General features: G+C 41.6%; 1 protein-coding gene across 10 annotated transcripts; it reads left to right on the top strand.

The window, feature by feature from the left end:
* The first annotated feature begins 2,920 nt into the window (after positions 1-2,920).
* On the top strand, positions 2,921-11,277 carry LOC120658295 (protein ACCUMULATION AND REPLICATION OF CHLOROPLASTS 3-like). 10 transcript variants are annotated; one of them, XR_005668578.1, is made up of 17 exons: positions 2,925-3,303; positions 4,395-4,453; positions 4,567-4,631; positions 4,853-4,987; positions 5,099-5,147; positions 5,650-5,762; positions 5,847-5,918; positions 6,007-6,117; positions 6,362-6,543; positions 8,160-8,420; positions 8,536-8,627; positions 8,700-9,076; positions 9,735-9,839; positions 9,912-10,049; positions 10,361-10,507; positions 10,624-10,770; positions 10,892-11,277. XR_005668578.1 is itself a non-coding variant. In XM_039936544.1 (16 exons), exons 1-16 carry the CDS (start codon positions 3,047-3,049, stop codon positions 10,630-10,632), a joined length of 2,172 nt encoding a protein of 723 aa, XP_039792478.1. In that variant the 5' UTR covers positions 2,925-3,046; the 3' UTR covers positions 10,633-11,277. The 10 variants fall into 10 exon arrangements, 6 of the variants coding, with proteins under 6 accessions (XP_039792482.1, XP_039792478.1, XP_039792477.1 ...); XR_005668576.1 differs by having other exon boundaries at positions 2,927-3,303; positions 10,361-10,527; positions 10,905-11,277; XR_005668577.1 differs by having other exon boundaries at positions 2,927-3,303; positions 10,361-10,527; positions 10,927-11,238.
* Positions 11,278-13,440: the final 2,163 nt, after the last annotated feature.

The following is a 13,440-nucleotide window of genomic DNA, read 5'->3' as shown; positions in this document are numbered from 1 at the left end:
AAGATCCTTAGTCTTGACATAAAATTGAGTTGAATACCGAGATCGCCTTTTTGAATAATGAAATTAAGGGGCCTCTTTTGACATATGATCAAATGAGCGATAATGATCTATTAAGCTGCACAAACTCATTAGTCACAATAATGGTTGTCATTAATCACCGAAACATACCTTGAGGGCATAGATGCTTACATCGGTTTAACTGGTGTAAGTACTTGTCCAGACTCTGCTAACTGCGTTTAACCGACGTATAGAAAAATGGAGTCGTCGGTTAAACCGGTGTATAGACTTTTTCTGATTATGCCTTTTCTGATTTGAGTCTTGAATGAAATCCAAATATTCTTGAGATATAAGTTGAAAACTACTTATTTGAACTTCTTTAGAACCTGAGTGACCATAGTTTGCATCCATTTTTAATTGACCATGTCCATGCTCAAATTACTTAGCCTTAACCCCTCTTAATAGTGCGACCTCTACAAAACTATAAAACCTATACTAACCTAAGTGTCCTTCTCAACCTTACGACACTTAGGACTAGAAAGATCATTAGTTTTGATATATATTTGAGTTGAATACCGAGATCGCCTTTTTGAATAATGAAATTGAGGGGCCTCTTTAACATATGACCAAATGAGCAATAATGTTTCATTAGGCTGCACAAACTCATTAGTCACAATAATGGTTGTCATTAATCTCCGAAACATACCTAGAGGGCCTAGATGCTTACAGTTGGTTTGTGCAAATATTAGATTATGATTAATCTATATAGAACCTGGAGCTAAAATATTGAAAATAAAGATCCACTTTGAGACGCTTTTCTACAAAATAAACCACCAGCCAGAAAGCTTTGCATGTCTAGATATGTGGGCTAAGTATACCCAACAGTCGGGTAAGTCTTGCTGAGTATTAGTATACTCAGGGTTTGTTGTTTACCCTATTTTCAGGTATAGGAGTTAACCAGGATTCGCATCGGTGGGCTCGATGTGACGTCATGTCTTCACGCCTCGGTAGTTCTTGATTTATTTTGTTTATTTTATTTGTTCTCTATTAAAAATGCTCCTCAGGTTAAATTCTCTTCTGCTGCTATTATTTCTTATGTTTATTCTAAATGAAAAGTGTTTTGGTAAATAATTTAAAATTAATTACTATTGTTGTAAAATTTTATCATGCTGGTACCATCTGCGCTCGCCGTCGTGCGAGACCTCTGGTGTGTTTCGATCGGCCTGTGGGTTGGAAACAGCCTGTCAAGTTATACTTAATTAAACTAATGCGCCTGATACGTTCAGATGATGGCGGTTACGCTTAATTAAGCGTTTTAACTCGGTGGGTCTATCACAGTGGGGTACTAATTATATTTGTTAGTTGTAGTAAAAATTTAATGCTCATTGGATCATGTATGTTTGAGCAACTGAAGAGTCTGATATAACTTGGAATTAAACTTCTGAATCTATAACTTAGACATACATAGTACAATGATGATGAAATTTTTATTAAATCTCTATTATAAAATAATTAGACCACCATAAAAATTTCATTATAATTGGACCGCGAAAAATATAGATATAAATTAATTACCGAAAACTATATATATCTAATAGTAAAAATATATTTACTACTAAATTATATCATATCACATGTTTAATGCATATTTACTGCATAGATCTACTCATGGGGATTTCAACAAAATTAGATTTTCCATTTTATAATTTACTATAATTTATCAACAATTTATACAAAATAAGTATAAAAGAAAATGAGAAAAACCACTAAGAAAAACTACTCAAGAAGATTATTTATTCGGTATCATTAGTCTGAGGAGCTAAAATAACTTGTTTTCATATTCAGAGTGGAAACGTAAATTTGGCTCACAGTTTAGGTTAATGAACTTTTTCCAAGCCAAAACACGATCATTTTTTTTATGCCGCCGATTGCCACTGCTAAAAGCCAAAACTGAAATACTTATTTGGGCCAAGCAGTAAACGGGTTCAACGTTGGACTCAGGCCCAATACAGTTCCATGTCGCCTTTTTTTTATTTTTATATTAAAAAAATAAAATTTCAAAAATATATGCCGAATAGGGAAATTTTCAAAAATGGGTAATTTTAAAAAATGGGTGCCTGCTGCCCATTCAGTTGGCGACGTGACCTAAATATAAAAAAAATTACATTTAGATTCTGGCGCCGAGGGCGTATTAAACAGTGAACTTGTAAAATTAATATAAAATCGTAGAAAAATCGGAAAAATACAAACTCAACTGTTCTTGATTCATTGAAATAATATCTACAACTTTTGTTATATAAAGTTTTTCATTTGATCAATGTATTTAAATCAAGAAAAATAGTTCTTGTACTTAGAAAAATCTGAAATAATTTATTTGGTATAGTTGTGTTTATCTAAAATTTACCAAACTTTTTTATAGCTCTTAGGAAATAAAATAATTGTACTATAAAAGTTATGACTTTTAATACTCAGTATAGCAGCATGCATAAATAACTCATTTAAACTAGACATATTGCAAGATCTAATTTAAAAAATTATTCTAAAAATGTTTTCTGGGCCTACCAATTTTGTACAAGCATATGCTCACCATATGCAACACTCTGGCCAAAGATGACATCCATCCAAAGGATGGATCTTGAGATTTAAATAAAAGTGCATTAAACTGGTATTTAAAATAGAGCAAGATACATTGATCAAATGAAAAACTTTATGTAACAAAAGTTGTAGATATTGTTTCATAGAATTCAGAACAGTTGAGTTTGTATTTTTTTTATTTTTCTACGATTTTATATCGATTTTACAAGTTCACTGTTTAATGCGTCCTGGGCGCTGTCGCCAACTGCCCATTTTTGAAAATTTACCAATTCAGCATAGAGTTTTGATTTTTTTTAATATAAAAATGAAAAAAAGCGCGTTCGCAGTCACCACCGTCACCGGCAGCACGCATTTGACGGCGAGATGCCGCTAAGCCACGGCTCGTCGGCTTCTCCTTCCTCCGGTCCTCCCTCTCAACAGCCTCACTCGCTGTCCGTGCCACTCATACGTGCCCATGGCGGCTCCAGTCAGGGGCCTCGCGCTTCCGCCGCCCCTCGCCTACCCCAGCACGTCCCCGCGGCGCCTTGACCCTTCCACACGGGGACGCAGCAGCAGCAGCCGACGACGCGTCCACGGAGTGCGTGCGGCGGCGGAGGGTGCTTCGCGGGCCACGGATCCCGTGGAGGTGGTAGGGGTCGGGAGCCGGAAGGACGCCGTCATCGACTTCTGCCTGGGCTCCCGCACACTGTCCTCCACTCCCATCCGCTTCTGGTACGGAACCGACACCGAATTCGTAAATCGAGGTCTGGTGCGATCGCGATGCCGAGCTTGTTTTGGCCTTCAGGCCGCCTTATTTTGCGCATTGTAGTTCTGGGGGCTATTGATATGTCCAATTGGGGCCCCAGCTGGAAGAATTGATCAACGGCCGAAGTTAATTTAGTATCGTGTCTTCGATTTCCACCAGTGATATTTTCTAAACGTTGAATCATCTATGGGGTTTTCTCCATGATGCTGCAATTTCGGAAAATATCTCGTCCGTGATTTGCCTTCCCGTAGTGTTTATTGTCCAAACGGAGTGATGAAAATGACTCTGTTGCTATGATGATGATTTTTCTTCACTATCAGCACAAATTTCACTATATTACTTTTCCAATTATATGGTGTGCATAACCAGGTGTTAATCTAATATGTATGTTACCCAGCATTGCGAGTTTTTCAAGATTTTCTGCGTACCACATTAATATTCTGGGAGAGCAGAGAGTTCTTTATGAGATTCAAGTGGTTAATTTTTGTAGTCATAGTATAGCGAACCTTTCTGCAGCAAATGGTAATTTGTTTCTGTGATGGAATCAAGGAAATTATAAGAATGTTGTAGTAGACTATACCGTGGTCCATTTGCTAGTACATCCTTACACACTATTTAATCAGTGGCATGTTGGTTCTTTTAAAATTCTGTAGGAGTTAGAGTAGTCTTCAGCGTGCTAAATAGTTCTAAAGTTTGGTATGTGAAACCCGGTTTGTTTAGATATATTTAAGGACTTCATCTTGTACCTACTACCCAGTAGCTTACTTGCATTTCCTAACCCAATGTAAAGAATGCTAGAAAGACTATTGTGACCATTCTATATTTCGCACAAATTCAAAGCGTATGGTGCAGTTTCTCCATATTAATATATCTCCATCAAATAGCTGTGATATCACTAGAGCTGCGTATGAAGATGAGCCTCTAATTTATTTTGTTGCATATAAGCCTGGCATGAAATCATCTTTTAAGTGAAATGCTTGTTTACTATAATGCTATTATTTCATGTTTTCAGTTTCTTACCTAAACATTTGAACCATCTCTGAAAGTTTTGTTTCAGGACAGTACATGTGATGGATAATTCTAGAGTACAGCTAATACAAAAAGGTCATGGAACTGGTACTGTGTCTTTCCTGGTCTCAAGTTCTTGAGTTGGTTCAACGTTACTTAAGTGCACATGTTTCTCTGGGCTATTATCTTTAGCATGAAGCTGACATCTCTATGTTTTTCAGGTGCAGTGTTCAGAGACCTGGAACCTCCCTTATTTCTTCATCCCTGCCCACCTGCAGTTATTCTTGTTTGTACACTTCCCATCTTTCTTTTTGACACCATATGTTGTTCTCTTATTGTTTGACATTAGGACATTGAGTATGCATCTAATTAGTTGCTTTATAGATATTTTTCTATCTCCCTTACTACTCTGTTGGATAATTTAAATATAAACACATGTTACTATTGATTTTTGTCAACTGAGATCAAGATCTGATCACCTATCTTACTATGGCTTTTTAAATTTAGGTTTCAAGTGCAGGTCAGGATGCTGATCATATTACTGCAATGGAACTTCTTAGCGCTGTCAAATCTGCTGGTAATCTAGCTGCATCAATATTTTTGAAGCCCTTCTGCTTTGAGGGACAAAGACGGCAATTAGAGGTAAATAACTTCTGTAGTAATTTTTCTTAGTTTACATGAACAGTGAACTTTGTGGGATGCAGGTTGCTTAAAAGATTCAAATAACTTACTATTAATTTGTGCTATCTGCAGGCAGCTGATTTGATTGGCAAGCTTCGAACGTGCTCAAACTTTCACATTGGTAACCCATTTTCTAGCCTACCTTATACACCATGTGTTAATGTTTTGCAATATGGCATGAAAAAGTAAAAAGATGACACAAAAGCTTTTCTCACTTTGTTCTACATGGGCTTTACATTGCTTCCATCATTATGGACCTAAGGATTTTGACGTAGCACTAGTTGTTCCTTACGCTCCCAATTAATGGGTTCTAAGTTTCTTGACCGGTTGACCCTGATTCCCATACCGTCCCACCTAAAGGTTGAAATGATAAAAGAAGAAAAGTTATTTATGGCAAGCTAAGTCATTTTGGGTGCTTTCAGTAATATAATAACTGCTTCTTTTTGGTGGTGTGGATATTGATGATTGATATATTCAATGTATCAATTTATTCTGGAATCTTGTGGTGTGGTTCTGTTTGTTTTCCATGCAAATATTAACACCGAAATATATATGTAATTTGCCACATCCAAGAACAAAGGCTTGTAGTCTAAACAATTACAGTTTTATCTCTACTGGCACAGTTGTTGAAGCTGATTCATTGCTTGAGACGGAAGTGGAAACTCTTGCTGAAGCTTTGGAAAGTGCCAATAATGCTGTCCTGTCAACTATTAGCATGATATCTATCATGATGTCTGTGAGTTTTAAATCCTTCCATGCTGTGTGTTTGATATGAAATATTGCATTCCACTGTTCCAATCACATTTTCTTGCAATATCAGGGTTATAATAAGATGTTCTGGAGTTCCCTTAATGCGCTAATTAAGGAAGTTGATCCTGAGGAAGTAGCCAAGGTAATCTAAGATATTTCCTTCCTACTAAGCTCTATCATCTAGACATGAGTTTTTCTTAAGTGATTCTTACAGTCTTCAGCTGTAACAGCTACTTAGGAGCTATGGGGAAGCTAGAGTTGGCTTTGGTGCTGGTTATAATATCCAGTCAGCAATTAAGCAGGCTGTCTTCCACTGTCCATTTCTTCGTGGTGGCATAAAGGTGGAATTTATTGTCTTTTTTGTAACTTTTACTGAGTTTATTCTATCTTCTGTAAGAAATATTAAGAGGAAACAAATAAATCTGTTCATATTTTGGTACCCTAAGTTCAAGCCTTCAAGGGCACCTGCGCACAGTGCAAAAGGTTGTATATCTAAGGAAATCTGTAGCCATGGAATCTTTGTGCAACTCTGTTATGTTTTGATGCACTGGCTTTTTTTGGCATCATTAATTCATTATTGTGCAGGACCTGAACAATGTGGTTTTCCTCTCCCTTACAACTGCTTGGGTATTGTCTGAAAGTGATATGATCTCCATCCTGCACATTTTTCGTCGAGTTACCGGATTCACCAAAGATATTATATTTTCTAGAAATTCTGAACCTGATCTAGAGCCAAAACTGATAGTAGTTTCTCTTCTAACTATCCGGTAAGTCGTCACATAGCACCTGATGCAGAACATTTTAAATGATTTGATCTGACTTTTAATGACCTTTTGTATTCATCATTCCCAATCATAGTCTGTGACTTTAGTGTGTACTTCATACTATCCTGTATTTTGTCCAGCAAATCTTTCAAGTCAAGAATAGTTTGTTAGCTATGGTTGAATGTTTGAATTGTACTGCATGTTTAACTATCTGACTGATATATGAATAAAAATCTGAACATGTGATCTTGAAATAAACATAGAGCGGTGCATTTATTTTAGTAAAACAATTTTAGCAGACATGAGTGCCTTTTTTTTGAAAATGCAGAACTGTGTGTCATTGCGCTAAGAAGGAATAAAATCTGTTACATCTGCCCTTGCAGTTTATAGATTACATCGCGCTTTTTTAGGATTTTTGAAAAACCAGGTCTTACTTGAACTAATGGCTTCCAAGGCCCCTTGGCGCTGGTGAGGCTCCACAGGTGCACCTCATTGTCCACCACCTGCAGAAGATGCTGGACTGATGGTGAGCTGTTGTTGAAGAGTATGTTGTTCTGTTGATCTCAGAGCACCCAGGCACCAAGTATGGCAAGCGAATTGAACCCCTTGCGCTTCTCTTTGCCAGTACTCACTAATGCACTGCACCACTTGTACACGCGGTCTGTGGGTCGGGGCGTTAGATTCAGCAGTCCAAATCTGGAGAAGAGCCGATACCAGACCTCTCTAGCAAACACGTATGTAGTGACCAGATGCTGGATGTCCTTGTTGGCTTGATCCATCTTATGTCACGCGTAGCATCTTTCAGCTATTCCCTTTCCATTTCTTGTCAGATTCCTACTCTGCAAGTGTCTTGTCTATTTGCTCTGAGGCCCTCTTGTCTATTTGCTGAGTATTGAATAATTCTGGGTGGTAGTATATAGTTTTTCACGATTCACATAACATAACTATTATGGTGCAAACTTTATTTCTGTTAGTCAGTCTTATAATTGTAGTATCCGCTTAACTTTCCAGTCTTCATGGTTAAAAGATTGCCCTGTCATTTTTTTTATTGGAGAATACCTTCAATTTCCCATTGTCCTTGAATAGTGCTGTTGTTTGAAAGAACCATTAAATTAATTGGATAACATTTCCCATCATGCGGTACCTTTTATTTTAGACTAGCATGTGCAAAATTGGAGTGTGATTGTCATTTTTTTCTATATTTGGCTGATATATGGTCTCATAATGTTACGAATTATATCAGTATGTGATTCTTGTGTTGATAACAGTAGTCTATAGCCAAGGAGCTCATGGCGCAGTGGCAAAGGCCACTAGCCGGGAGGCTCCCGCCCAGGGTTCGAACCCTGGGTGCGGCACATTAAAACCTTCAGGGTCTCCCTTGGGATATTCTTTCAAAAAAAAGAAGAAGATAACAGTAGTCTATAGCAGCATATGTAGTCTAAAAAGTAGCAGCACAAAAGATTACTAGATTTTAGTCGATTCATTCCAATATGTGCTTGGTCGTGATATACTGTCATGTGGTATGAGTAGAAAGTTAAATTGCAGTTTTGCTTTGCTCACCCATTGGTGATGACTGTTGATATTACTGGTTAATAATGCGCTGCAATATTTGTTTACAGAAACTACGAGGATGAAAGTGTTCCCACAGTACAAGAGGACTTTCTTTCAAGTTTGGCCTTGCATTTTCCTTTTATGTCCTCTCTTATGGGAGGAGATATACTTGAGCAGAAACAAACTAGGCAAAAACATTCATTTGATCGACTGCCTGACAATGGATCTAATTCTGTAGAGCGAGAATTCTCACAACTTTCTAACGGTTCTTCTGATGCTACTGTTACAAAATTATCTCCTGAAGAAATTGAGGGTTTGGAATCTGAGAGGTAACATACAGATGCTTGGTTTCTTTCCTTTTATCCAAGGAAATCCAGTTCCTTTTTTTAAAAAAAATACTTTCTATTACTATGATCAAGCATGTTCATTGAAATTCTGTCTTAGAGAGAGTAATGACTGGAATTGGAGAATAAAACCAGAATCTCTAGAAGGTCCTCTTCTGGTTGCTGAAGAAATGGGCAGAGATGACAACAGAGGTTTTTTTTTTACGTACAGCATGATCCCTGTTTTGTTTGTTTGTGCTTTTTTAACTTTAACTTCATTGGCAGAGCATTTAGGTTCACACCAGGAGCATGGTTTCTTGAGCAACCCCCCTGGTTTTGGCATTGCACAATTGTGGGCTAAAGAGCGTACAATGGCAAGTGGAAGCCGTAAAAATGATGAGCTTGATATTGTCACTCTTCCTGTTGGTGTAAAACTTAGCGAGTTTCAGTCTGATCAGTCTCCAAATACGCACCCTGAAACTCCTGATGCTGGCACAACTGCAGCTACTGGGCATGCTACTTTTGCAGTACCATTTTCTGATGTTCGTCTGGAAAAAGTCATGGACATGTGTAGTTCTGCAGTCACATTTCTGAGGGGCAAAATGGATAGGTCTCGAAAGCGTGGTTCAAACTCAATATCCAGCCGGGCTGCATTGATGCTCGTTAGTTTCTTTCTCCTGCGTATGATTCTGGATGTCATGCTGACATCGTTTGTTATAAACTCCAACCTTGTTTGAACACAAATAGGAAATAGGTGCCTTGCCCAGATCAAATCAGCTTGGAGAAGTGCAGAAAAAATTTCCTTTATTAAATTCAGTGATAAGGAGTCTTTTTGTTTCTTATTAGTCTGATTTCAGATTCCATATAGGTTGAACAAACTGGCAGCCAGGTTTACCAATCCAAAATTTTATAATTGTTCTGTGCACCAAAAGTCCAAAACCATCCTAGTTTCAGCTCCAGAATCATATGTTGCAGCCTCCCTTAGAAGTTCCATTTGTGTTGCTAGCTCGCTAGTTCCATTGTCTTGTGATATTAAGATGGCCTTTTCATTCAGTTACATTTGTGCATGTAAGGTGTTTATGATACTACTTAGACGCTTCTCTTGACTCTTTTTTGTGTGTGATAAAATCCTCACATTATGCCAATATGAACATTCTTAGCTCAATATTTATCTTGTCTTTAGTGATGTATCCTGTTTCTACTTTTCTGGAGGGAAAAGTGTTTTATTTTCAGCCAGAATCTGGATAACACTTGTTGCTTTGCTCTGACTCTTCATGTCCTAAGAGCCTTAGCATCTGCAATCCATTATTTTTCTTGCAGGATGCAGAAAGAGAACCAGAAAAGACATGGAGCCCCATCGTTGAAATACGGTATGGAGGGGGAACTTATAGAGGCAGATGCCAAGAAGGTGTCCCTGAAGGAAAGGTGTGATCGTAATTACATGTCCTTTCCAACTTATTTGACAAATCCAACAGTTTTACCTGTTAACAATTACAGGGACGTCTAACCTTCAGTGATGGGAGCTTTTATGATGGACTTTGGAGGTATGGTAAGAGATCTGGTTTGGGGACTCTCTTTCACAGTAATGGTGATGTATATCACGGAACATGGAGGGATGACCTTATTCATGGAAAGGTATGGCAGCATGTTAAAGTTGCTCTCATGTTGTATATTGCATTTGTGAAATGGAAACACTAGCAAACTGCTTTCAGACTCACAGTTGGCAGTTCATTTATATGCCTACTAACCGTGACTACTATGTGCTTAGAGCTTTTACTTCAAGATCATTTGTCTTGATTTTTTATTATAAAATAACCGGCCATGAAATATCCAAGCACCTTAACTTATTCAAGCTACTTATTCCAAACTTTATTTTTATATCAAATTGAACAATCTAACAGTATTGACACTCATGTGACTTACTGAGCTTTCCCCCTTTCATCTAGGGCTGGTACTATTTTCACAGTGGTGACCGCTGGTTTGCAAATTTTTGGAAAGGGAAGGCTAATGGCGAGGGTAGATTTTACTGCAAGGACGGGAGTATCTTCTTTGGCCATTTCCAAAATGGATGGCGCCATGGGGAGAGCCTATTGGTAGATGCAAATGGATCAAGGTTGCTCTGATACATTTAATGCCTCTGATGAACTCCAGAAAGGGTACATCTTCGTACCCTAGAGGGACTTACCTCTATCCTTGCTTATCTTTACAGGTGGATTGAAGTGTGGGATGAGGGTGTACTAGTTAGGAGAACTAAAATGGAGAAATAGGGCTTTGGATCTAAGTAAATCTTCAGATATTGGCAAAATTTTGCATCTCCAGCTATGCTTGAAAATCTCAGATGTTACAAGGCACTCTGGTATGGAGCCTCTCCACTAAACAGGAAGTGATTCTATTTTAAGTCTTGAAAATCGTAAATAGGTGCCTCTTGGGAGCACTAAAGTTTTGATGCCTAATTTTTCTTTTTTTAATAAAAAAAGCTGCCAACTGTAGCGATTTCTGTATATACCAATAGAAGCATGGGAGCATGGGAGAAGGCTTTCTTCATACTGCTGATGTACCACTAGAAGCTGGGAGCAGCTGCTCAACTGTGCCTGGGCGTGAAGTGTGTCTGGATATTTTCTTCTCTGACTAGGGTGGTCTGTACATGGATGAACAATCTCCCATAGCCTTCCTCTTTATTTCCAATTGAGTACTTGAGTTTCCACAAATGTGGGCCCAAATTGGGCCCTTTCCTTTTTTTTTTTGGTTTCCATCAATGTCATCTACCCATTATGTTTCGATAATATCTTGGTCCAGTATAATCATTTCACCCAGCTCAGTCAAAGGCAGCTCCCAATAATTTGAAGAATCTTGTAGGAATTAGTCATGAAAAAAGTGGTACAATGGTCATAGAGATGCTATACATTGCATAGATAGAGTTCTACTGTTTCTCAGTTTGGCTTGCTGTTGGTTCACCGCTTGGATGACAGGAATCAGATGAATGCTAAGAAAATTCTGAAGACCTAATCTTCTGTTTAGTTGGAGAGAAGATCTCAAGTTCATCGCTGTTGGAGCTGGACAATATATGATTCATCATGTCTCCGACGAATGCCATCTGGGATTCGAAGTTTGGGTGTTTCAATGAGCTAGAGGCAAATCTGTGCAGACAACGACACCCACTGATTTGGGTACGAATAAAGGAAACTTTTGAAGTATACAATGGAGCCAGTTTAATCAAAATATTCTGGGGACTGACAGCTTAGGAGCTCAAGTGCAACTCCCCTTCTTGATCTGGACGGTATCAGCACCTACCAGATTCATTCCATCCATCGCCTTGCTGTTTCAAAATCTAAGTGGCAGAAGGCCGGGGATCTTGCCGAGCACCCAAGGTACGCCTGCATGGCATAAGAAAACATATCTGCTGTCACGTCCCAAGTGGTTCTAGGGCTCTCTTGCGTGCTATCACTTCCTGGCAGAGCCGCTGGCTGATTGCTGTGCTGGTACATTTGAGTATTTCATATCGGACGCAAGCTAGCGGCTGCGCGGATTGAAGTCGCACGGCAACTTGGCACTTCGCCAGCCGTGAATCTGCGGGCATGCATTTTGCTTCCCCCCTGCCAATCCGGTCATGTGTCCCTTGCGTCGACCAACCTTCATCCGTGTATTTCGTGGACCATAAAAAACAATGAGTATCCGGCAGTGCCATACTGCTCTGTCGCTGTGCAGTGTGCATGCACCCGGACAGGAACTATGTACTTCCTCCCTTCGCTTGCAATTCCTTGCAGCGGCTGTCTCGCAATGTTAACAGCGGCTCCTGAACTCTCAGAAATTGGCTTCCGTATAACAGCAATGGCATAAACAAATGCCACGTGAGTGAATTGCCCGGCTGGCGCACTACACCGCGGAGCGCCAGTACCCCCGCGACGCGTGCGCCTCTCACCGTGTGGCGGTGTGGATGGATAGAAAGCAACCTCCGGTAACTGTCAGGTCGCCATTGGAGCGCCCGCCTTGAAAAACCTCTAGTGGAGCTGCCCCTTTTGGCATGGATGGTCTCGTGGTCCATCATCGGATCCACACACGACCGACCGAACACCCGCACAGCACGCGGACCAGCAGCAAGCACAGCATATCCTGCCCGCCGTGCACCGCAAAGTTGCCGTCGCCGTCGCACTCGCGTTATCCTGTGACTGTGATCCTGTCACCGGCACTGGAGCTCCACAGCCGACCGGCGAGCGAGGCCGGGACGACGGCGACCGCCCCGCCCGGGGGTCTGGGTGAGGTCGCCGTCACGCCCCCGCCGTCCAGACGGGGAGACCGGTACGTGGAAAAGCGCGCGCCCTGCCACCTAGGAGTACCAATTGGTCGCCGCCCCGCCGCTCACGTACGCACGCACGCATGCAGGCAGCGGGCGGCAACGCCAACCGCGTTGCCGTGCGCGCGGTGGCCGGCCGGACACGCGCCCCGCGGGCTGGGCGGTGGTGGGTGCCCCGACGCCAGCGCGCGCACGCGTCCCGCACCAGCGGTGGAGGCCAGCCAGCCAGCATCGGCCGCAGCGCGCGCGGGGGGCAACCGGGTGGGAGTGGGGATTGGGCGGGGCGCAGCAACAACGACGGCCCCGGGCCGCCATCAGTCCATCACCAAACCAGGTGGTGCCCTGGTGGACGACGAGAGGAAGAACCCCAGCAGGGACTGGGCGACTGGTGGTGGGGGCGCAGGAGGGCCCGCCGTGCGGTGCTCGTGCCCCTCGCGCGCCGTTCCCACGTGCCGACAGGGCCACGGCCACGCGCCCCCACCACGTGTCCCCTCCGGCGCGCTGCCTGATGCCTGGGTTACCGGTACCGGCCTCTCCATGTGCTGCTGTGCGCCGACCGGGCGGCGGCGACGGCCACGGTCACTCGGCCAACGCGTACGCACAGCGTGTGGCCCCCGCCCGGACGTGGGGCGGCGGGTCCCAGCGGCCCTGTGGTCGGCAGGACACTTGAGTCCATCGTTGACTTGACCAGAGAGAGACGGGGAGAGAGCGATGTCCACTGATCCTTGAAAGTGA

Source organism: Panicum virgatum, chromosome 2N, assembly GCF_016808335.1.
Source record: "Panicum virgatum strain AP13 chromosome 2N, P.virgatum_v5, whole genome shotgun sequence".
Taxonomy (NCBI): domain Eukaryota; kingdom Viridiplantae; phylum Streptophyta; class Magnoliopsida; order Poales; family Poaceae; genus Panicum; species Panicum virgatum.
This window is presented reverse-complemented; position numbering and strand designations above follow the sequence as displayed.

Excerpts from the sequence above, each read along its gene's own strand:
- LOC120658295 (XM_039936543.1), top strand. The coding sequence starts at position 3,047 with ATGGCGGCTCCAGTCAGGGGCCTCGCGCTTCCGCCGCCCCTCGCCTAC. Across the intron at positions 5,148-5,649 it reads GTGCTCAAACTTTCACATTG|TTGTTGAAGCTGATTCATTG; the intron begins GTAACCCATTTT and ends CTACTGGCACAG. Across the intron at positions 5,763-5,846 it reads TGATATCTATCATGATGTCT|GGTTATAATAAGATGTTCTG; the intron begins GTGAGTTTTAAA and ends TTGCAATATCAG.